Raw genomic sequence first — 23,893 nt, 5'->3', positions numbered from 1 at the left:
CCTAAAAGCTGGTTGCTGCTGCCTCATGTATTTTTTTCTGCTAAATGTTGTTTAAGTGCGACAGCTTGATAAGAGGAAGTGGCTCAGAAATTGTAATAATTGGAATTGTATATTTAAGTACGCTTAAGAATAGAATAGAATAGACCTTGCTGAACGAAATAAACGAATTTTAGATCAAATCTAGTTATTCAATTCAATCTTTATTCCAATTACTTGCTAACTTGCTTAACCAATAAAAATTGTCTTTGAATTCAAGCCGAGCCAGCGGGCAGCACTCCTCCTACAATTTTTGAGCATAACTCTTTCAACATAACTGCACAAATTCCAATTTAACTCACTCAAAGTGTCGTCGTATTTTCGTTGCGTCAACTGAAAAAGGCGTAAAACGCAGGTGGGCCGCATGAGGAGAAAAAAGCTTTCCCCATTGCCATAAATAACAATTAAAAACTTAATAATAAATAATGTAAATGGAAATGGAAATACGAAAACCGTGGGCAGACGCACAACAATCACTTTGCAGCTTTATGTCACACATGAATACGAAGATATGGCAATTGCAGGTGAAGTACAAACCAAAAAAAATGTGGGTTAAGACCAGGCCGGTAAATATTTCGGGTAATTGATACGAATTTTGTGGGTCAACACTTTTCGATAATTTAATATTCAAGGTTTGACTCTTAACAATTAATGAGCAAGCCAATTATTAGCATATGCTCGCAAGTAATATATTACTAAATAATACGAAACTAAGGCAATTATTTCCTTAACTGACATCAATGTGTAATTGCTAAAAGCTCTTAATTAAGTTTCAGCTGTGTGAAAAACGCACATGTAATGCAAAACAGAAAGGAAGTGGATTTCTTCAGCTAATTACATATAATCGTAGGCCTTACAGCTTAAAAATTGGTTATAGTTTTGAATAATGTTAATAACTCTATTGAATAACCTTCGTAAGGAAAAAAAAAGAATGACTAGTCATGTCTATTACACAGAACCAGTCATAATTTCCTCAACCGCTTGCCAGTCACGATGAAAACTGGAAAACTCCAATTCTTGCCTTTCCTAACAACACACTACACACTGTGGATCGAGTGAAAGTCTATGCAAAAAAGAAAGAACCCAACCTTGAACTGGAAAAATTTCAGTTTCAGTAATCATAACTTGAAAAAATTCTGCGGTCAAGAGAAGAGAGGCGAGAAGAACAGAGCGAGAAAACCAGTTTTGTCTAACCAACCCAGAGTCTAGAGCGGTCTAGTCTGGGGTCTTTAGTCGGAGTCTGGACGGAGTTGAAAGTTGTCTGCTACTCACTTGAAGCCCTTGTCATCGTCAATGCCGTTGACAACACCATTAGAGTTTGTGACCTGATCGTCCTTCTTCAAACCGTTTGTGTCAAACGGAGAGTTTGCCTTTTCCTTATCGTCGCGTGACTGTAATTGGAAACAAGGTATTGTTATTATAAAATCGATTCTGTTTGAATTTCATCCTACCTTATCGTTGTCGTCAAACTTTAGATTCCGCAAGTGCGGCTCCAATCCGGAGAGCGAGCTATCCTTATTGGTGGGCGAGCCACTGAAAACATATTCAACCACTTTGGCGCAAGTCGAATCGCGGGGACTGCAAGAGAAATAGCGCCATTAGATAATTATATAAAATTCAAATTCACTGCAGTAGTTAAAACATTTATTAATTACTAATTAAATGGTTGGAAAAGTTTGGGCGCTTGAAATTTACAAGCGTATTTTGCAACTTCCTTATCTGCACTTCACGCTCCATTGAATCCATTTGTAAATGTTTAGTTCGTGTTAATTTTCTCACCTCAGTATGCCCGCATTGCCGCTGTTTGAAGTATCGGAGGCGCCTCCATGGGCGTAGGCTCGCGAGGGGGGCGGCACCAGGATATTCTCGCCCTGTGTGGACCAGGTGTGATCCTTCCACACGGAGGAGGGATCCCCGATGCCGGGGATCTGCAGCGGATGCAACGGTCCACCGGGAGTGCTCGGGGAAACGCCCTTGCCATCGGATTTCTCCCACAATTTCTTGGCAGTGGATGTGGTAATCTGAAACATGGAGAAAACAGAAACAGAATTTATAATTTGCACGTTTTTGTTTTAGATTTTTTTAATTAAATTATTATAAGCAAATTTACTTTTTCGTGAAAAAGAAAATTCCAAGAAACGGGAAATGGAAATGAAAATCATTTAATGCGCTATTGAATGGCATTCTCAACTGTATTCCCATTGGCAATTGATGGCTTCCAGGAAAGCAAATATCAGAGAAATCACATCATCGTCTCATTGACAACAATGCCAGCGACATAAATGTCAACGGAGCATTGCAAACAAATTGTTAATTAACTTTTGTCGCCCTCCTTTTCTTTTTGGCTGTGTGTGTGTGCCTGTGTGTGTGTGTGTTTAACCATTCCCAAAGGAAAACCTTGCGTCATAATGCGACAGAATAAGCCGCACCAAACCGCCCACACATCTGGCAACTTCCCGACATCCTGACACACAGTTTAAATATTTAAGAGCTTATCAACTGGGCTTCAAGCGAAGGGGGTGGCGTTGCACGTTGGGCGGAAAATGGAAAAGCTCTCCTTGGCTGCGACTTTTGCATTAATAACAGCGCAAGTCACTAAAAGTCGAGCCAAAATTGTAGGTTACAGGCAACTTAAAAAGCGACCGTTTATTACCAAAATCTTAAATTCACGGTTTTTCCAAACCATTTTCATTAAAATCTATATAATTTTCCGATTAAGTTGATTGAATGATAAACATTTGAGTCAAACAACAATTACAAATAAAGCAAATATTTGAAACATATGCATAGCCGGCTTAACGTTTGTCTATTGACCTAAGACAACAATTTCACAGACCCAAAGATTTCGAACGGCGATGGTTTTAGAGATTACCAAACACCGAAATCTCTTAACAAATATTTAGCGTATCCAAGCCAAAAATTGTAAATAAAGCCAACGAAAATGCTTTAAACGAGCCAAAGACGGCGAGAGCGTGAACAAAAATTATAGAGCGAGACAAAGAAAAGCTTGACAGTGCAAAAGAAAAGAAGCTTAAGTCAGAAAAGTGCGAATTTTGATCTGCGCTGCTCGCACACAAAAGATACAAAAGAGATTACCAAAGCAGTGATACAATAAAAATGGAAAACAATACATGAAAATCACAACGAAATGCTGACGTAATATTTTTGTTTCATTTAATATGGGTCACAATCTCCGAAAATGAATGAAAATCTGTGCGGGTAGGCAAGAAAAAATAAATCAAATTAATTAAACCGCAATTAATAAATAAGCACAAAAAACAAGGCGGCAAAGAGGTGCCAAAAAATGCGGCGCCGAGCAAAATAAAAATCACCAACCGGAAAAGTGAGCAACAAAATTAAAATCGCTTTTGTTAATGAACAAAACAAAAGAAGGAAACAGAATTCAGTTGAGAATAATGTGCACTGAAAGAAAGATTTTCTATAGTAAGTACGAAAAACAATCGTAGAGCGGAGATGAGCTCCCTAGGAATATCGAAAACGAGTCGATTCAACATTATTGAAATTGAAATTCTGTTTTTTTTCTTTGTTTATAATTAAAGCGATTCGAGACCCAAACAAATTTACCACCCATCACCCCCGCATGTAGGAAAATCCGCACATATGAGAAAATCGTTCATTAACTTGTCCTTGACTGTGAAGATACAAAAAAACAAAAACGTAGATACAACGAACACACACGCACATTCAGCTTACACAGATACAGCACACATACAGCTGAGCGAAAAAGGGAACGGGTGAGCCAGAAAAAAAGGGAGAGACAGAAAACAAAAACCGGCCTCCTCTTTGTTGGAAAATATGCGTGAGAGAGCGAGAGAGAAGCCAACGAAAATGCTCGCAAAGCATAGACAGCGACAGCAAAAAGAAGAAATGGCCAGAAAAACAACAAAAACGGCAAGAAAATCTTAGAATGGCAAATAGGCGAACGCATAAAAAAGAAAAATACAAAAGACAGAGACAGCGACAACAAAAAAATAAGAGAGAGAAAACAAGGCAGAAGGGGGTTGGGTGGTAAAGGGGTGGTGGATATTCGGCCATAGGCTCGTGCGAAAGAGAACGAAAAGAAACAACAAAATAGCAAAACCAGCCAGAAATTTGTCTACAAAAAAAACATTCTAAATTACATTCTGCCTGAATTTTTTTCAAAGTTATTGTTGTTTTTCTTATTCGGCTAAAAAAGTTGGTGTTGACGGGTGAGAATAGGTTATGTAAATGATTATACGCCGGATTGATGGAAATTGGCTTGACAGGTCAACGTTTCCGGAATCATTCATAACAAGTAATTGCAAAAAGATAAATTAGAATATAAGATGATATGTTACTTTAAAATTGAGGCTTTCTTTATTCAAACACAGCAACTTTTTAACAAAGGTTACCACCATTATATATGTGGTTTATAGTATTATTAATAGACAGCGTATTTCAGCTAACTTATTAAACTAATTGCCCATGATACGAACACAAAATGAACCAGTTCTTAAGTAAAATGAATGTCCAAATTAAGTGAATTATCTAATAACAACAAAGAGCTCTTAGAAATAATTCAAAACCAGTTTTTAATTCAATAAAAAGTTATATCTTAATTTTCGTATTTTCATTTGAAAAGAACTATTATCGTTGGCCTTGACAACTCTAAAATATATTTATCATTATTCACTATACCGAAAATACTCTTTAAAAATTATTAATTTGAAATATGAACTTAATAATACAAAATAAAACAAAATTATATATTTGACATATAAACAAATCAAGCAAAACCAGTTTTCAAATAGCAAATAGCTCATAGGGATTCCCAATTTTTAATTACTTTTCAACTAAAATGTTAAATAAAAGTAAAAGCGGTCTCATTGCGAAATACAAATTATCATTTCGCATTGCCAGCAAATCCTTGAAATTATAGTATCCCCTTAAACCAGGGTATAAAAACATTAACATTAACCACATTTAATTTTTGGGCACGAAAAGTTGTTGACTTTGAATTTTTGTGTGTAACAAACAAACCGAAAATAAATAAACGTTAACCGTCTGAAGTGTGAGAGAGAAAAAATTGATGTGCGAAACATGAAGATTAAATTGTTTAACGAAATCAAGGCGAAATTGTTGAGAAGGTTGGAGTTGGCGGGCACAACAAAGTGTTCCTCCATCGGTTTAAATTTGTGCCTCCACCTTTCCGAGTTGTTGTCAAGTGCAAAGACCTTTCGCGTGTCATACGAAAAGCCAAACGAAAATAAACTAAAATAAAATAAAACTAAGCACACAGACACACACACATGTTGGGCGGAAAATCGAGGAGTACTTGCTATATACATATGTATCTTTAGAAATGCACGAGAAATTGGGCGTGGCTACATGCATTTTGACCAAATATGTAAGTGTCTCTAAAAATAATTTTAATGAAGCTTAACTGAAATAATAAACGAAAATATTCCAAATGGTTTATTTCGTTAGCAAAATAAGCTGGGTAAATTTAAACCAAAAAGTTATAAATTTTATATGCAGTTAAATGTTTAGTTATAAAATCTTTTTGTGTGCAAATTCCTGATTTATACCATTTTTAGTTGCATTTTGTTTATATATTTTCGCGGTATTTGTATCTTGAACGGAAGAATGTTCTTTTCAGTTATTTTCGGCTCTTCGCGACTATTGATTTTGTTAGTGTTGTTGGTCTCAACGGTTTTTGTTTGCAAAACGAGGCAAAACAAAAAGTGCAGTCAGGCTGAGAAATGCGTTTATTGCGCTTTTCAACAACCGACTTTGCTGCTGCTGCCGCTGCTGTCTGCTGTGCATATTTATTTGACTTTGCCTTTCTCCGCCCAACGAGACAAAAAGAACGGCAACAAAAAGAGAGAAAACAGAACAACAGAAACGGGCAGAAGAAATAAAGAGTGCAGTGCAATGCTAAATGCTTTTACTTCGCCGTGTGTATTTGGCAAAATGCAATGCAGTAAATTCTAGAAGATTAATTGGATTATATGCGAATATCTCGACGCACTAAATCTTTCAACTGGTTGTGCTAAAATTTATTCGCTTATTAGCCCTGAAATGTTGAACTTTGCTATCTACATGAAGATTATTATATAGCTAACTACATTTTTCTTTCATATTTTCGTTTAAAACTAAAAGCCCTAATCAGCTTTTAACTCTTTTTTCCACTAAATATCTCTACTAAACGTACTAACTAGATTCTTTTCTTTGCAACTTTTGATGATGACAAAAAGTTAGCTGCTAAGCAGAGCGAGAATTTTCCGCGCACCATGAGGTGAGCCAAAGTTGCAAGTTAAACGCTGCGAGAAAAGTTCGTACCGCTAAACTAAGTCACGTGACTTGCATTAACCACACACAAAATACATATATACGTGTGTACATACATATAGACCAAGAAATGTTGCACTACCCCGCCCACTTTTCCTATAATTTAAGCAACTTTGTTGCCACTGCAGTTGTTATTTTGTTGCTGTTGCGTATTGTGTTTATTGGATTTGCCACACCCCCGGCCATTTGCCGCCCTATAAGTTAAACTGTCCGTGTCTTCCGCCTTCTGTCGGTAAATTGTCATCAACAGTCGCTTCGGTCCTTCAGCCCCTCCACCCAACACCACTTCATCCTCCTGATGGACTTGGGCTTTTCTCCTCTTCACTTCAGTCAGTTGCTGCAAACATTTCCGGCGCCTTGTCCGTTTGTCCGTCCGCCGGTTTGTCCGTCCGTTAGTTGGGTCCCCTGTGTACAATAAGTCAATCCGTTTTGGCCAAGGTGTCGAGAGTCGGCTGTCGTTGTCTCTGTCTCCATTGCTATCTCCATCTCTCTACAAGTATAAATCTTTATTGCATAATTCGAGTTTGCTTTGGCACTAGGCCTTCCTTTAAATTCATGGCGTGTAATGCCTGAAGTTTACAGAAATGACAAAGTTGATGACGATTTGGGGGAGACAAGTAAATTGAATAAATTATCAGCAGTATAGGAGTTTAATATAGACACTAAATACCAAAGATTTAATCAACTTGTTAAGAGTAGCTAACATTTTTCAATGTAAAATGGTATAAAGTTCTTTTTTTTTAAAACACATCTTTTGGAATATAATTTCCTTTCAATATATTTTCAAATATATTACAGCAATATTTTACAAAATACGCATACTTCATCTACACCGCATATTTCATTATTTATCACTTTATTTTATCCATTTACTATGCGCGCTAATCGCTTTGATTATGCAAAACTAAAAAAGTGCACTTTGATGCAAAACAAATTGCATATGAAGGCAAAAAGTTTATTGTAGCATCACCCAATCGAGAACTTCCCCCAAGGTGTCACCATATAATGGTTATATTTTAAACAGATTCAAATTGGATTAACATTTACCAATTGTGAATGCATAAATATGTGTATATATATAAAAGTCATGCCCTTATCGGTTGGCGACTGTCATCTGTCGTCTGTCACGACCACGCCCCTCTTTGGCTAAAAGCCAATTCGGGCCACAACATACAAAGCCTAATCAGTCAGCGAGTTCGCTTCAGTTCAGTCAGACGCAATGCAATCAAGCGTGAAATAGATCGGGGCAAAAATAGGGGAAGAAAGGAAACCTAAAGGTGGGGGCGCTCTCTGTTCGGTCAAAGGCAAAAAAAAAAAAAAATAACACATTGCATATATAATTGAAACCGGAAAATATTTATTTTCATGTAAATTCCCTCGAAAACAGAAGATAAAAAGAGATAGGTGGGAAGCCAGTAGTAGAGGGGCCGACCGAACAGCATAAAATTCTATATACCCCACTCAAAAACTCAACCCCTTTTTCATGGCACTGAATCTGAATCTGCTCACTTTACAGTTTACAGTGCTGTGGGGTTAAACTACGTGAAATGCATATAAAAAACAATTGCCCGAGTGGAAAAACAAACCCAATGAATGAATGAAACGAAAGAAAAAGCGAAAAATCAACTGCAGTCAGCAGAGAAGGGGCCAGAGGTAACCGCAAAGCGTTTTTATCTATAAAGCTCCAGGCCCCCCACTCGAAAAATCGCCACAGAGAAGAAACCGAAGCTACATAGTACGCTGGGGATTTAGATCGGGAGGCTACACTAAAAAAAATATATCGAAATCTCTAATAAAAAGCTCTTGAAATTCATGGCGGACTAGCATTGCAACCATAAATATGTGAAGTAATAAAAATACATATGTTATTTAACAGTTGCATTTATTTAACAGAAGACTAGAAAATATTCTTTCATTTCAAGTTTACTATTTCTATTATAAATGCTACGTATTTTCTCTTAGTGTACATTTCTTGCTGTGCCATTATCTAATAGCAGCAGTAACAAGAAGAGCATGAATGAAACGTGTCTCTCTTATCTCGTGTGTGCGCAAAGGGAACTAAATGGGGCTATTTGAAATGTTTTAAATAAATACATCTTAATAGCCCTGCTTTATCAGTAATAATATAATTTATTTCGCCACTCGTTTAACTAATATGCTGTTAACAAACTTGTTTAAACAGCCCTGTAAATTGATACGGTAATGAATATAATTAAATCAGGCTTAAGTGGCAACAGCACATCGATGCCCAATTGACCAATGGTCAATTAAGCTTGTTCCTTGCAATTATTCCATACTATTCGATTAAGAGTTTAATGATCATACATAAGTAATGCACAATTCAAAATATATTAGATCCTGTTATTTTCGGTAGAAGACTACACATACTTCCAATACATTTAACGTTTTCCAATGATTATTCAGATATGTTATCGACATTTTTAAAGCAGCTTTAAGTTGACTGATTTGTTCGGTTGTACACTGTTTATCGCAATAGTCTCTTTTATCAAATCAGTTATGTTTTCGTGTTGATATTTGCTACTGACTTCAAACAGGTAGAATTGCTTCGATAAAAAGCAATTAACAAATATCAAGAGCAAGTGCAATTAGAAGTAAACTCATTCATTAACCGGTCGGATCTACGGAATCCAAGACAGACTAAACGGAATGAACTTCAAGCTGTCGGCATCGCCGTTCACCATCACCAATTACCACAAAGCAATCAATCATAATTCTTCTCCCATAAGAGATGGCAAATAAGCTAAATGAGTTGTGTTTCTAAGTTTAGCACTGTTGCACGAACTTCTTTATATTGATCTTAAATCAGAAAATCTGAATATTTACAAATATTTAAGATAAAGTCTTCGAGCGAAACCGTGGAAATTGAAATATTTGAGGAAGCCTAGAATGCAAACAGTATCTTTTATCTTCAGAGGGTTAATTTGCCAGCTTAAACACCTAAATGTGGTACCCATTCTCAAGGAACAGGTGACTGAAGGGGTTAAAGGGATCGCAGCTTTTTGTGTCATTTACCATTTCCTGTGTGAGTGCAACATCCTCGGCGGTGCGAGCGTCCAACATGAAGTCGTGCAGTAATTTCATCATTGGACAGGCTGTGCGAGCGAGAGGGCGTGATGGTAAAGAACACACGGCGATCCAGTGCGCGACAGAGAGGGCGCGAGCAGTGAGAAAGGGACAGGGCGAATGTGAAACACGTTACACTGGCTTTTTTTTTTCTTTCCTTTTCTTTTTTTTGCCGCCTGGCGATTCTTCTTTATTTTCGGTGGGGACACGCCGTGTGTCTATATATGATATATATTTTCTTTGTATATGAATTTATGATTTATTCAAAAATTCAATACTGATTTGGAATTCTCGATTTCAAACTTTCCACACTCAGCTGCGATTTTCACACGCAAAAACCAATTTACAAATAGATTTATATACTACTATGTACACACACACACGCACAAGCGCACTCGTTGGCTTAAAGCATTTTGTTGTTAATTTTCACTTGTCGGTTTCTTATTCCTCTTTTTTTTTTTTTGTATTATATCTTTTGTTTTTTGGGAGACAAGAAACAAAAAACGTGCTTAACGATCGGCAACAAAGACAAACACTTATTTAATTCCATGCAGACGAGTCAACTGTTGCGGCCAAACTGAAAATTCTACGCTCCGCAGTTCGCAAAAAAATATATCTCACCGTGAGTGCGAAAGAGAGAAAGAGTAGCGGAGAGGTGGAGAGCAAGTGGACATGTATCGTCGAGAGGCAGAGAGAGAGATGGAGAGGGCGAGCAGCTGTTGTCTGACAATAACATAATCAGCAACAATTTATGCTGTTTAAAAACAGCGAGAGCAACGCTAATGATGGGGAAGGGGCAGGGTCAGGGGTTGGGGGATCCCCTGCATATCTCTCTCTTTCTTCGCCCCCGCTCTAGCACCCTCTCTGTCGCTCTCCCATTAGCCGCACACGTGCAAGCTTAGCATTCTATCTGTCTGTCTCTGTTTGTGTTTGTTTGCTAAGCCGAATTTGGCATAGTTTTTTTTTACGTAATGCGAGAGAAGAGAGAGCCGAGCTTATGAGTGGGCAATCAAGCTCACTCGCGGTTTTGTGCGTGTGTGTGTGCATGTATCTCAGAGGTGAGCGAATGAGCGAGCGGAGTAAGTGATCATGATTTGCAAACACAAGCTCAAGCAGCTGTTTGATTACAGCGCGAAGAGTAGGGGATCTAGAGATCCGTCTTATGCGAAACTTAAATGGCCTACCACCACATGTGAATAGTTATTATATATAAGTAATAAGTAATTATATAATAAAATATATTTACCTCAAAAAGAAAACTTTTTCCAAAGATTAACTATATAAATCATAACCGACCAACTAAAGCTATAAGCTCCATCCATGCTCACTATCCAATCGCCCGTCTTAACCTCCAAGTAATTAAATTGCTCGCGACAGTTGCTGGCAATTAAAATCGTTTGGAGAGCCAAGTCAAACAGTAAAACGAAATTAAATTGTCAAACAATTTGCCGCTGCATTTGAAATGCTTTATTTAATTAATGCAAATGAGTGTGAGCATAGTAAGCTTGGCGAGGGAGTGACGCATAGAGCAGCTGCCATCTCAGCTGACCACCACCCGGTCGAGATGATAGAGAGAAACGTGCCAGAAGACAGATAAATGTGGCAACAATAAAAAGCAATAACCTCAAAAGTGAGAAGTGTAGAGCAGAGAACGAGAAAGAGAGACAAACTAAACCAGGTCTAGCCGGCAATGCAAATCAATCAAATCCCATGAAGTTAACGTCGACGCCGCAGTTGGCTTCGTTGCATTTGCCACATTGAACAGCAGAAACTAAAATTATACACGCTTAGGTACAATTTTTTCACTCTATAAAATTCATTACTACATCATCAATGTATTTTCCATGCCTAGAAAGCTTGTTTAACAAGACAATGCGTACCTCAAGAATTCGCGTGCTAAAAAAAAAATTTAAAACGTGATGGTTGATAAGGTTTTAATAGAGGTTCCACTGTGCCCTAGGAAATAAACATTCACACACATTATCATTTAAGCAGAGCGTCTTGGATGTTGGAAAATTGCAAACATTTCAGCTAATTGGCAAGAGAAGAAGAGTCGGAAAGGAGAGAGAGAGAGATGAAGACTCTGGTTTAGCGGCATTTGTTCAATTAGAACGAAAATGTTTTTAAGAAGAGAAGGCGGGTTGGTAGGCTATAAGAGGTGGAAGTGGTTATAGTCTACAGCAGGGCCAAAAAGAGGCAAAAAGAGGGAAAGAGAGAAAAAAAAGCAGTTGGCGTAAATTAAAAGTCCAACAACTGGAAAATCAGAAAAATGCAAATATATATCCTTGGGAGATTAGAACGCCTTGTGTCCTTATCATAAAATCCCTCAAAAGTGGCACGAAATCGTTCCTTAATGAATTAAGTTTTCAAGAGATTCATAAAATCATGATATTTATGTAAAATCGAACAAAACTCTAGACTACAAATAATTCACTCTACAAAACCCCAATAGCTTATGCGAACATAAGTTTCATAAAACGAACAAATTCAGATCGTTAAGAGCTCTGATGTAATTATTTATTTACAAAGGAAGTAACAAATTTGTTGAATTTTTTTTTTTTTTTTGCTTTTCCAAAACAAATTGGAAAACAAAAAAAAGCAAAATAAGAAAAGGAGGACAACAAAAACAATCAACAATGCTCGAAAAGCTTCTTAACAGAGATGTTCCAATTAGGAAACCCATTATCCAACCAGAAAACGCAAAACGAAACGGGGGGAAAAACTGCGCTCAAAATCAGATGCCTCACACTGAGACAAATTCCACAGACACACACACACACATAAATCATTACGCGCACAAAAAGCTACAAAAAACATGAAAGAGAGTAAGGGATGGGGAAAACTGTGTGGCAAAAGGAGGGAACTGGATGAGGATGAGCAAAAAAGGGGCATGCACCATAAAAGAATCGCAAGTAATAAGAACACCGCGTACACAGAAAAAAAAAAACTACAATCGTATCAATCCAATATCATTATCATGTGTACTTCTCACATAAATCACACATATTAATTTTTTGTGGTAATAAGTAAACAATAAGACGCAATCTTAATCAATGTAATTTGTATAGTTAATAATCAAATCTTAATGCTCAAAAAAGATGCATTTCAAATTTATCATCATCATATCCAATTTTCTTACTGTGCAGAAGACGAATGCGAAGAAGGGACAGAAGAAACAAAAGAGGAAGCAGAATGCACCACATGCAGGGAAACAACACAAACCAAGGCAAGTGAAACAATGAGCAAACTTAATGCAACGAAAACAACAACAGCGCAGAAGAATCGTTTTTACCCTTTCCCCATTCTCTCTCTCTTCTCCTACCCGCTGCTGTTCTTCTGCTCCCCTTTTTATTCCATTCCATTCCGTTCCGCCCGGCTGTTAAGCGCAAATCAATGACCTACGACATCAACAAGAGCGCGTCAAACACACACGCAAAGCCATAAGTGGGAGCAAGAGAGCGGAGAGATAGTTCTGGAAGAGAGAAGCGCGCGGAACAGGGACAGCACGTGGCAGGTGGGCCCAGCAGGGGGAGAGAGATAACTAGAGGGAAGGATGCCAGGAGTTTGGCGAAATATTGCCGATGCCTGCGTTTCTTTACCCCCCACAAACTGGCGTAGTTGTAGCTTCACGGTAAATACTCGAAGAGATGTACACAATCAATTAGTTTCAAAATACAATGCAAACATATGTTTTATTTTTTAACATTGAGAATCATCAACAAAATATTCATATATTTCACATATTCTTCTTTTCGAATGATTACTGTTCCAAGCAGGGGACCCAAATCAGTAAGCTTGAGAAAAGTAGAGTAACATCGCCAGACACAAAAAGAGAGTTAGATAAAAACAAGGGTAAGAGGAAGGACATCAACAACGGAACGGAAACCCCGAGAACAACAACAACAAGTTTGCGAAAACTCTCTTTTGCACAACTTTACTTTACCTCCTGCCAGGAGGTCCTTATTTTGTTACTATTATTCCGACTGGTCCTCGCATAAATGTAATAAATATCTTTCTCCTCTTCTTCTGCTGGTTCTACGCTCAAAGAGAGAGAGAGAGAGAGAGAGAGAGAGATTTCACAATGTATGCACAAAAGCAAGTTGTTGCAAAGAAAACCGAAAAAAGGGTGACACAAGAAACAAAAAGTCAAGCCACAAAAAGTAATTTAACTAAGATATGAATTATATAACCTTTTTTTTAAATGCATCATCCTCATCTTACACAAATAATTACATTATAAAAAAAAACCAGCTAGAAAATTAAATACCAAAGTAATATCATAAATAAACATGGGGTACATAAGCACACATCTTTATAAAAAATTAATCTGACGTGCAATGTGTAGGGTATCAAATGGTCCCCACAACCCAGAACCTTTTCGAATCGACAATTTGCTTGATAAAAACATAATCGATTGCGGGCCAACCAACACTTGCCCATTAAAACCCTGCATTGTGTGCGAAGGAAGTGAAGAGGAAATTGCAGTGCCAGGTGACAAGGGGAATCACCTGGAGCAGAGGTCAGAGAGGGACGGCACGAACGGGTGAGCGAGACGAGAGGGCCAGACGAGTGAAATTCTTTAATTAAAATGGCATTTCCTATAAACAATTGTGACACAACGAGAAGTTCTCCGCCACTCCACTTGCACAGCATCGCAAACTCATTAGTTCCCAGTATTAAATTCTTTCGTTTATAAATTGCTGCCAGTTGTTTCTGGCTAAAATGCCAGTGGTAGTAGTAGTCGAGTTCTCAAGTCATCAGATTTACCGACAACAGACAGGTGAGCAGACAGGTGTGTGAGTATCCGAGTGTATCTGCGTGTGGTTGTGCCGCATGTGCAATGTTCTGGCTTTATAAGGTTGAAAAATTGCAACCGGAATGGGATCTATGTATCTCAGCCCCGCCTCTTTCTTCGCTTCCCCTATATTTCCACATTTATCTCCATTAGCAGTGTAGCAAAGACACGAATAAAGCAGCACGGAGACGGCGAGTAGAAAAAATGAAGAGCCAAACAAGAAGTTGAAGAATGGTAGAATCGGCACACAATGGTCCTCTTCTGCAAGTTCTATAACTATCAGAAATAATGGCCACAAATAATCTTTAAAACTGAATCTCGAACAAAGAGAGATTCTATTAAAATGTCACATAGTCATAATCACGCAAATATCGATCTCCATTCAGCAATAGAAAATGGTCAAACTTATAAATTGCAATGCCCTTAACAATAATTTTATGAGGCTCAAAATAAAATTCCCAAGAAAGTTGCGAAATGAAACGAAAAGTTTTCCCCAAAATTGGAAGAAAAAGTATAAGGGAAACCCATAACCACTGGCCACCAAGCCAACTTATTGATTAATCTAACAAGAGAAAATAATCAAATGAAATTTAATGGTTAAAGTTTTGCCACTCTCTTTTTATTTGAGAATAAACTTTCGATTTAAACATGTAAGAGCTCCATTAAGGTCACTTGGCTATAACTTTTTCTGAGGACTCAGACAGTTTTGTCAAGTTGATTTCGCCTATTTAATTGACAACTATCAAGTTTTAGTTCGCTAAATAAACGGCGTATAATAAGACAAATGAATGTAGTGACAAACGCACTGAACTTAAGTAAGGCAAGAAAACTGTCATTCTCTTGGGTTCACAAAATAGATGAGTCATCTCATTGACAGGAGAGAAGAAGCGGCTTTTTAGTTCTTCGTAGCCACCCCATCATGTAAAACTATTGATATTCCAACAGTTATCAATACACATTGGTATACAAACATGGTTAACTAATTAGCTTATCATTCCCAGCCTTATCAATTGAATTAAAGAATACTACTCATGCTTCTGATAAGTGATAGTATCCCTAACCAAATCAATTGCAACATATTCCCCTCGTGTCCGCATAAATTATCGTAATCGAAACTACAATTGATGGATTCATTATGGCAAGCCAAGAAAATTAACCTATTACTCACCGCTGCATTCCGATTGGCAGCTGCAACAGCAGAGCTGTTCATATATTGATTCTGTGGCGGCATCATTGCGGCTCCCATGGGCACAGTGGTCTGGCCACCCATGTAGACATAGTCCTGGGGTCCTCCGGCTCCGGGTGGACCCAATGGCTGTTGCTTGGGCATGCCGCCGTTCATTCCCGGGTGCATGGCTCCACCATGATGGTCGTACATGCTGCCACCCGATTGGGCATAAGATGACATGTGACCCAAGGCAGCCGCATGGTTGAGCAGATTCGAGTTGTACTGGCCGGGATGTTGCTGCTGCTGTTGTTGCTGCTGCTGCTGCTGCTGGCCGGGATGTTGTATGCCCAATCCGTTGCCGTTGCCCAGTCCATTGCCACCGCCCATGAGGTGATGTGGATGCCCCTGGTTCTGCGCCTGCTGCTGCTGCTGCTGGGGATGCTGCTGGTGTGGATGCTGATGTTGCTGCTGCTGGGCTGCAACGGCGGCTGCTGCCTGTGACATCATGTGATTGTGCTTGGCCACCGCCGCCGCCTGTTGCATGGCGGCCATATTCGCAGCTGCAGCGGCCATCGATTGATGATGCAGACCGCCATTCGTGCCAGAGCCGCCATTATTTCCGCCGCCAGCTCCGCCGCCGCCACCACCACCTCCCATGCTGCCCAATCCGCTGCCCATGCCAATGGTTCCAATGGCGCCGGGCCCACCATTACTGCCATTTCCCGGTGGACCGCCAGGAGCTGCGTTGGCCGGATTCATCGGCGGATTGTACTTCCATTTGTCCGGGTTCTGCAATTAAATCAAGGATACATAAGCATACCTTTGAATAATTTACGATATAATCTAACTTAATTGCTGTGCTCTCATTTAGTTTGTAGATATAAAATTCGAAGTTATTTAATCCTCTTGTGTTTGTACGTTGCCAATTATGTTCTCAGTCGAATATGAAACAAATTTCCTAATCAATATCTCCTATTTTAACCACAAACTTCTTGCTATTCTATTCGCACAATTCCATTGGCTGCACTCTCAATGCCAAATTGTGATAATCTGTTTATGCAACCATTTCTGGCAGACACTTATACAATCTGCGGAGGTCAACTGGGGGAGAATTAAAGCCCACCTTACTCCCCCTGAAATAAGCGCCACAAAGTCGAATCAAGAAGCAGCACTGGCAAAAGTTACCCAATAACGATATGGAAGCCAAAATTTAGAAGGAAAGTACAGAATTGTCATCTGATGCTAATTGCAAAATATGCAATCAATAGTAGTTGCAAAAAAAAGTAAACACTTTTATTCCAAGGATTTCGTGTTTACTTTATAAATCTCTCCCAAATCTTCTAACAATATTTGATAGTTATTTCATGTTGGCACATAAATTAACTTGGTAATGCTATTACTAGCTCGCTTAGCAAATCTATTCTGTTTATTCTGTTTTATTTCCTGTTCCTCTTTTATTGTGATAAAAATAAGTTATTGGAATAACCCCTGAATATGTTACTACAATGGTTCTAAAACTGTTTTATTTTGGAGTCTGGAATACTTACATCGATCCCATGGCCGTCGTCGCCGCACGCCCATCGTGTCTGCTGTTGCTTCTGGGCAAAGTGGGCGGCGTACTCGGCGGCGGCGGCCTCGTGCAAGGTCGAGCCTACGGCTCCGACTCCTGGCACACCGCCACCCACTCCGCCCACGCCGACGCCAACGCCACCGGGCGATGGACGCTGCTGGAAGACATAGCCGACGGCGGCGGCTGCGGCGGCACCAGCTGCATCGGCGGCATCCTGCGAGACGCCACCGCGAGATCCTACAATGGCATCCGTGCCAACGCCGACGCCTCCGCGGCCATTGCGATCATCGTTACCACCCAAAAACTTCATGTGTTGCTGCTGCTGCTGCTGTTGGTGTTGCTGGTGTAGCTGTTGAAAGTAGGGCGGTGGTGGACCGTAATGTTGCTGCTGCTGCTGTTGATGTTGCTGATATAGTTGCTGCTGCTGCTGCTGCTGTTGGTGTTGCTGCTGCGGCGAGGGCGTCGATATGGCAATTGTGGGCGCGGTTAGGAGCTCAATTTTGGAGGCTTTTCCTAGCTATCGCAGCTGACAATTTTGCGCGTATTGCCAACTTGAATTGGATTTTAACTTGCAGCACCAAGAACCACACGCGCGTTTTGCAACACTATTCGCTTAGAAATATTCACAAATGTTACATGTATTTTTTTTAAATTTTCGCTTCAGATTTACACTTGTTTTTTGCTTTTATTTATTTTGTTGTAAAAGAAACCACACTTTTTGCTTAATATATTTAACATTTATTTTACAGGCTTCGCTGAGATTTTGCACACACTTTTTGATCAAAAAAATTGAATTTGCTTCGTTTGGTTTGGTTGTCGTGGTTGGTTTGTTTTTTTTTTTACATAAATTTACACAAAATTATGAATAATATTTTACACAGTTGCACAGCTGTTGTTTTTGGGACTTAACAAAACTGAACTTTATTTATTTAATTACGTATGAGAATTGGTTAAAACTTGAATTTTTACAGATTTCTTGTTGAGAATTGTGGAATTTCCGTTTATTAATGTAGTTTATTAATTATAATTAGGATGAATTTTAATTTACACGACGTTTTAATGATGAAAATATACACAAACTGCAATGAGAAAAAATAAAGTATAAACTGTGATTAGTAAACCCAGAAGTTTTTGCGAATGAAATTCTTGAGAAATTATCGATTTCGAATCAAATAACTTTTCATATGAGGCAAAGTTTTGATTCCCAATTCAATACACTCGACCCACTGTACTTTTGTGCGATTAAAAACTTTGAGCTGGTCATGGTAAAGAAAAGATCCCGATAACACAGACAGCAGACAGGGCACATAATAATAATCAACAAAATAAAACGCACAAGGCACGCGTGAAAGCAAAACAATTTCTTCTAAAACTGAAAGACGACTAAGGCAAATATTAGCCATGATTTCCCCATTACGAAAACAATAACAAAGTAGATGCCAATAAGTGGGGAATTGGGGGGAGGGGGCGTTTACGTTTGAGGAACAGGAGCCCCAAGAAAAAGTCGAAGAAGCAGACTATCCATAGAAGAACAACGCAGCGCTGAATCATGCTCGAAAAATACGGAAAATAAAATTTGGTTTCTTTGAAGACCGATTGGATTAATACTCTTAATACCCAACATATTTACATAGGAACATAAATAAAATATATTGTGGATATAAATTACGATGCAGGCTAGTTTTATCAGTGACTATCAATACATAACTATTCAGACCTTATCTATTCCGTAAGTGCTTAGCAACCGTAATAAAAAGTTGGCACACGATAACAATGGGGTTTATGTTGCAGTTTCAAAAAGGTTTTGCCAAATTTTATAATTTCAACATTATTAAAATTATCTTTAGTTAAGATTATTAAAATCCTGTTTTGCTCTTATAACATGAAATTCTATAATAGTTTAGGATAATAATAATAATATCCAATATACAAAACATTGAATCCAATGAAAACAAAAACAAAATCCATTTTTAAAACCTAGTTACATTGTAGATCGGTTTGTTTAACAATCTCTGAATTTATACATATCTGGAAAACTTGTGGACAGAATTATAGCGCCTCCCGCGAAAAGCACAAGGAAATGCGAATAGCGGGGGGTGGTGGGGCGGTCGAAAATGGAAAACATATAAAATTAACATACACACAGAGGAGCAAGAACAACAACAAGAACGATGCCGGCAGACGATGAGCGAATGCGACAGAACGAATGGCGAAGAAAACGAAACGAAACGAAGACGAAGGCGAAAGGCGGCCGCAAACATTTGAGGTTACGTTTTCAGCGAGAAGAATGCGAGTGGGTCGGTCTTTTATTTTATTATTTTTTTGTTTTTGGGTTGTTTACGAGAATATCTCTCCATTTCTCCCTTTCAGTCCTTTCGTGCCCCCCCCCAAAAAGCCCCCTAAAAAGGAGAGACAAGTGCAGCATGCGAAAAGGGATAGAGAGAGAACGCGAATGCTGGGCCCCTGGAAGCACGCACACACCCACACGCACATATTTAGGGGAGGGGGTGGGGGCTATATAAAAACAAACATAAAGATAAACCATAAAAGAGATGGCGGACAAAACAAAGGAGGTGCGGCCAATAAGTAATTACGAATTAAAACCATTTGAATTGTTTAATATTTTAGTTGGTAGTTAGGCGTTCTTATTGGGAAAAGCACATATATACAAATGCAAGGCGTCCCGAGAGAGAGAAAGAGCGAGAGAGCACGCACACACACGTAAGAGGCAGCTGAATGGGTTGGTGGGGGGAGGCGGGGAGAAGGAAGAAGCAGAGCAGCCAAATGGCCGCCGCTCAAAAGGAAGAACACGATGGAATAAGGAAATAATGAAACACACACATTCGCACACATACGCACAATCGGAAAAATTTGTTCACCAACCAAACAAAAAGAAAGGAATCATATCAATTATTCAGGCACACACTTAATTGATTTTTACCTTATTCGGGCAAAATACGAATTAATTTCGCAAACTATTTATACATGTTTGCATATGTACAAAAAGCGGTCTGGAAATGCACACATACATTCATGCCGCCGAAATGAAAAAGGAAACCCGATGATGACAATGTAAAACGAAACAGGAGTACTTTACGGTTTTTAGCTGTTTTTTTTGTTAATTTCTTTCCTTTTTGAAACACTTACACATGCACTTAAAAAAGCCTTCTCGTTTGCATTTCCATTGATTTGATGGTGTATGTGTGTGCTTTCGTTACATACGAAATTTAGATTATTTAAATTACAATTATTTACACAGGATGATGAAGAAGAAATCGGCCAGGAATTTCTTCAACGTCGCCGCCGTCCGTCGCAGAACGATAATAAAAGCGAAATGCAAAGACACACTGGCCAAATACAACTACAACAAAGAGCGAACTAGAGAGAGAGAGGAGAGAACAAGAACCCCCCAAAATGAGAGCAGTGTTGGCAAACGTGCGAAATCAACAGAGAGAACGAGTGAGCATGCCCACAGAGTGAGAGAGAGAGCAAGAGCGGGGGTGTGAGCGCAAAAGACCGACAATTTATTTTACTTTTATTAACATGCGCGCAAAATATTTATATAAATTGATTACACATTTTCTTGTTCTTTTATCATCACCCCCTTTTTTATGTTCACCCTGGCAAATGAATTACGCTGTGCCAGCCAAATTGTTTATATATTATTTATCAATCGATTTTAGGGGCATGCCAAATTTGATTAGACGCCAGACGCACACAAACACACACTTGAGCACACACATTCAAAGCCCAACACTCGCGCATACATACACACGCACCAGGGTGTTTGTTTTGTTTTTGTTTGCGGCTTTTTTTTTTTTATCAATTTGTGCTCTTTTTTGCAGCCGCAAATTTGATTGTGATTTAGCGCCGATTGGAATTGTAAAAAATGCTGTCGAACTATCACCAGAAGGCTGGCAGTTTTAAAATACTTTTCATATTTTATTGCTGTTGGGTACACACACCTTAGCTTATTTGAAAAATTTACATATTACAAGCACGCCGTTCTAGGTCTGCTTCTTCTTACGCGCGAACATTTAGTGTGACCGCAGCTCGACCGTTCAAATATACCATTGCCAAACGCACTGAGAAATACTCTCCAATCGTTCTAAGATACCAAAAATATTGCATATCGTTATAATTAAATTATAATTTCATTTACTATCCCAATAGAATTAGAATTTTTAATTTTGATAATGCATTTAACTAGTTCCCTAGTTATAACGCTGTTAAAATCACATTACAACAATTACCGTTAATAACTTCACTTTCTTCAGAGTGACCATATAATGTAAGGTACAGTGAACACTGCATAAAAGAAATCAATACAAGCATGGATTTTGCCATCTGGTTTTTATATGGTATATATTAAAATTAAATTAAAAAAAAAATGTTTAGGTGTAGTAGGTTTATTTAAATTTGTATACGATTGAAATATCTGCAATCAAATCAAATTCATTGTTACAATAAAGTTCAGTTCTACTTCGGAACTTGAAATCTTCCCCAAATATGTTTTTTATGTGTATTTATTTGGTAATTCCAATCCAAGTTGAAATCCTTTTCCGAGCGTCATTATCGTCATTACAGTGCAGTGCTGTGGTAAACGGTTTGTCCGATTTCTTAGCAATGAATCGGAATATGTATGTAGATAAAGTGTGTTGTTTTAGGAGGGGAAGGTTCTCTAAAGTCGAAGTAGGTCCTATCCATTTTTGTGTTTCGTCTCTTGAAGATCTTTTTCGTTTTTTTGTTTTTGCAACATTTCTTTTTTGTGTTGATTTTTGGGAAGGGGTGTGTGGAAATGTTTATAAATTGTATGTTTTAGGCAGCTACCGATTCGGAATCGTTGTAGTTATCCGAAACATAACCGTCGTTGGCATCATTTTCGCCATCGGAGTTCCATTTGAGGCCAACTCCTTTGGTTGGTGTCCCATCCTCGGTACGGTCCTCGTCGTTCGCCTCTTTCTTTGAGTTGGGTTCGTCCTGGTCGGCGGAATCAGCATCATCTGCATCGTCATCAATATTTTTCGCTGGGCGTCCACGGGGCTTCGATGTTTCCTCTTTGGTCACCTTGCTGGCGCCAAGAGGGGGACGTCCACGTTTCTTCGGCATCACTACCGTCTTCTCAGGCGAGCTGTGCTCCCCCTCCCCGGAGTTATCATCCTGATCATCGTCATTGTCCTCGTGCTTCTCGACGGGTGCAGCATTGGCCTTTGGACGACCGCGCGGACGGCCGGTGGGAACGTAGCCAGTACTGCCGCCGCTACCCGACTTGTTCTGTGGCGGACGACCGCGTTTCTTGGGCACTTGTGGCTCCCCATCGCCATTGGACTCGACAGCCCGCTTCTTGGGTCTTCCCAGGCCGCGTCCCGTGCGCGATATGTTCAGGTTGACGGATCCAGCCGATGGTCGGCCCACCGGGCGACGTTCTTCGATGCTGCTGTTGCCATCGTCGTCCTCATCCTGTTCGTCTGTATTAAAAGAACCAAGGCAACGTTAGTTAATAGGTAAAATCATGAAAATTAATCCGGGAATATCAGTCATTTATTTTTGTTTGGTTGATTATGTTCAAATCTTTACTCTACCTGTGATATTCAAAAAAAATCGGCAGGTAGCGTAAAGATAAAAGTGCGAGTTTGGTGGAAGCAAACAATTAAAAGCATAAGACCCAAACGTGATATTCAATGTCCTTAAAGTAGCTTACATATTGGGTCTTTAAAGATTAAAAATGCATACATATAAGAAATGTGAAATGTGTTATTTTTTTGTTGTGCCCAAGAAGAAATAGGAATATACTAATAATATCCACATATATATGTATGTACATGTTTAGAGAAGTTATGTTATGGTTAAAAAGTAAACAAATTGAAAGGTATTTTTGAAAGTCGGATAAAGTAGAGAAGGGCTTTGTTGAAGGAAGGATTACTGGACGTTCCCTCTTATGGTTTCGTTATTTTGTACACTAAAAACCAAATGAGCAGTGCTTAAATTTGCATTAATTGAATTGGGACCATGAAATGTTGGGGATTTACGTACTAACTGTACTACGATAGGCTCACCTTCATTCTCGCTATCGCTGGGCTGGTGCTTCTTGGGCCTGCCGGCTTTGCGCTTCTTGGCGGAACCGGGCGTCTTGACCGAATCCCCGGATCCTGGTCCGGCGCCACCACTGCTCTTGGGCCGTCCCCTGCCCTTTGTCGGCGAGGGGGATGAGTTGTTTGCAAGCTCAGCGCCGGAGCCATCGCCTTCGCCCTCCTCCTCGTCTTCGGGATCTTCGTCATTTTGGATTTTGGACGCCTTGGGTGGGCGACCCCGCTGTCCACCGCCGCCACTGGGGCCCTTGTTCTTGGCGGGACGACCGCGCTTTTTGATGCCTGGCGAAGCTGCTGCCACCGCCGCTGTTGAAGATTTACCACCGCCGGGTGTCTTTGCCGGTCGGCCGCGCTTCTTTACCGCAACTTCTTCCATTTCTGTACGGGATTCAATTAGCAAGCGAATATAAAAATCCTTGTTTCTTCGCGTCCCCTCACACACACACACGCGCAAAATGCTCTCTCTCACGCACACACGCTCACTCGTTTTGCTTGGCTCCGCTCTTCTTCTTCACCTTTTTGTTTGCCGAAAATCAAGCTGGAAAAATATACAGAAAAACAATTTCACATTAGGGCTTGAATGCGCATAAATGCTGCGAAAAATATTCTAAAAAAATTCTTAAAAATTCTAGTTTTTCCGGACCCGAAAGGGAATTACTTGCATTACTTACTTGCCTTCTCAATTTGTAATTGTAAAATACGCGCACGCTAGTACAGTTCAAGGTAGTGATGTAAAAAAAAAAATATGTCGGTGCATTGGGCGATAAATTTTGCGATATTTCTCGATTTGATATCGATGCTAAGCGGTGCATCAATAC

At 39.3% G+C, this 23,893-nt stretch overlaps 2 protein-coding genes and 1 long non-coding RNA gene across 11 annotated transcripts in view; 1 reads left to right on the top strand and 2 right to left on the bottom strand.

Moving 5' to 3' along the window:
• The window catches only part of LOC6728830 (maternal protein pumilio), a 167,366-nt gene extending 146,291 nt beyond the window's left edge, over positions 1-21,075 (bottom strand). For 4 of the 8 annotated variants that reach the window (XM_039295337.2, XM_039295340.2, XM_039295339.2 and 1 more), the window contains exons 1-6: positions 20,952-21,074; positions 16,964-18,065; positions 15,417-16,205; positions 1,816-2,057; positions 1,488-1,614; positions 1,309-1,427 (exon numbers count right to left, since the gene is read on the bottom strand). In XM_039295337.2, the coding sequence (XP_039151271.1) occupies positions 1,309-1,427; positions 1,488-1,614; positions 1,816-2,057; positions 15,417-16,205; positions 16,964-17,296 (1,610 nt within the window). In that variant the 5' untranslated portion in view covers positions 17,297-18,065; positions 20,952-21,074. Of the gene's footprint in view, positions 1-1,308; positions 1,428-1,487; positions 1,615-1,815; positions 2,058-9,402; positions 10,022-15,416; positions 16,206-16,963; positions 18,066-20,133; positions 20,365-20,951 lie in introns of those variants that run through there. The other 4 variants (XM_039295338.2, XM_039295343.2, XM_039295341.2 and 1 more) reach the window with 4 other exon arrangements.
• On the top strand, positions 18,973-19,606 carry LOC27207412. Its single transcript, XR_001600416.2, has 2 exons — positions 18,973-19,283; positions 19,357-19,606. It is a non-coding gene; the product is annotated as an uncharacterized LOC27207412 (long non-coding RNA).
• Positions 21,076-21,379: 304 nt separating the features above from the next.
• Positions 21,380-23,885, bottom strand: LOC27208198 (chromosomal protein D1). Of its 2 annotated transcripts, XM_016183810.3 has the most exons (4): positions 23,747-23,833; positions 23,591-23,613; positions 23,043-23,453; positions 21,380-22,454 (listed from the first exon to the last, which is right to left on the bottom strand). In XM_016183810.3, exons 3-4 carry the CDS (start codon positions 23,449-23,451, stop codon positions 21,805-21,807), a joined length of 1,059 nt encoding a protein of 352 aa, XP_016035509.2. In that variant the 5' UTR covers positions 23,452-23,453; positions 23,591-23,613; positions 23,747-23,833; the 3' UTR covers positions 21,380-21,804. The 2 variants fall into 2 exon arrangements, with proteins under 2 accessions (XP_016035509.2, XP_039151287.1); XM_039295353.2 differs by having other exon boundaries at positions 23,043-23,613; positions 23,747-23,885.
• Between the last annotated feature and the right edge of the window lie 8 nt (positions 23,886-23,893).

This window comes from Drosophila simulans, chromosome 3R, assembly GCF_016746395.2.
Source record: "Drosophila simulans strain w501 chromosome 3R, Prin_Dsim_3.1, whole genome shotgun sequence".
Classification (NCBI taxonomy): Eukaryota; Metazoa; Arthropoda; class Insecta; order Diptera; family Drosophilidae; genus Drosophila; species Drosophila simulans.
Note: the sequence above shows the minus strand (reverse complement) of the source record. Positions and strands in the feature narration are given on the sequence as shown.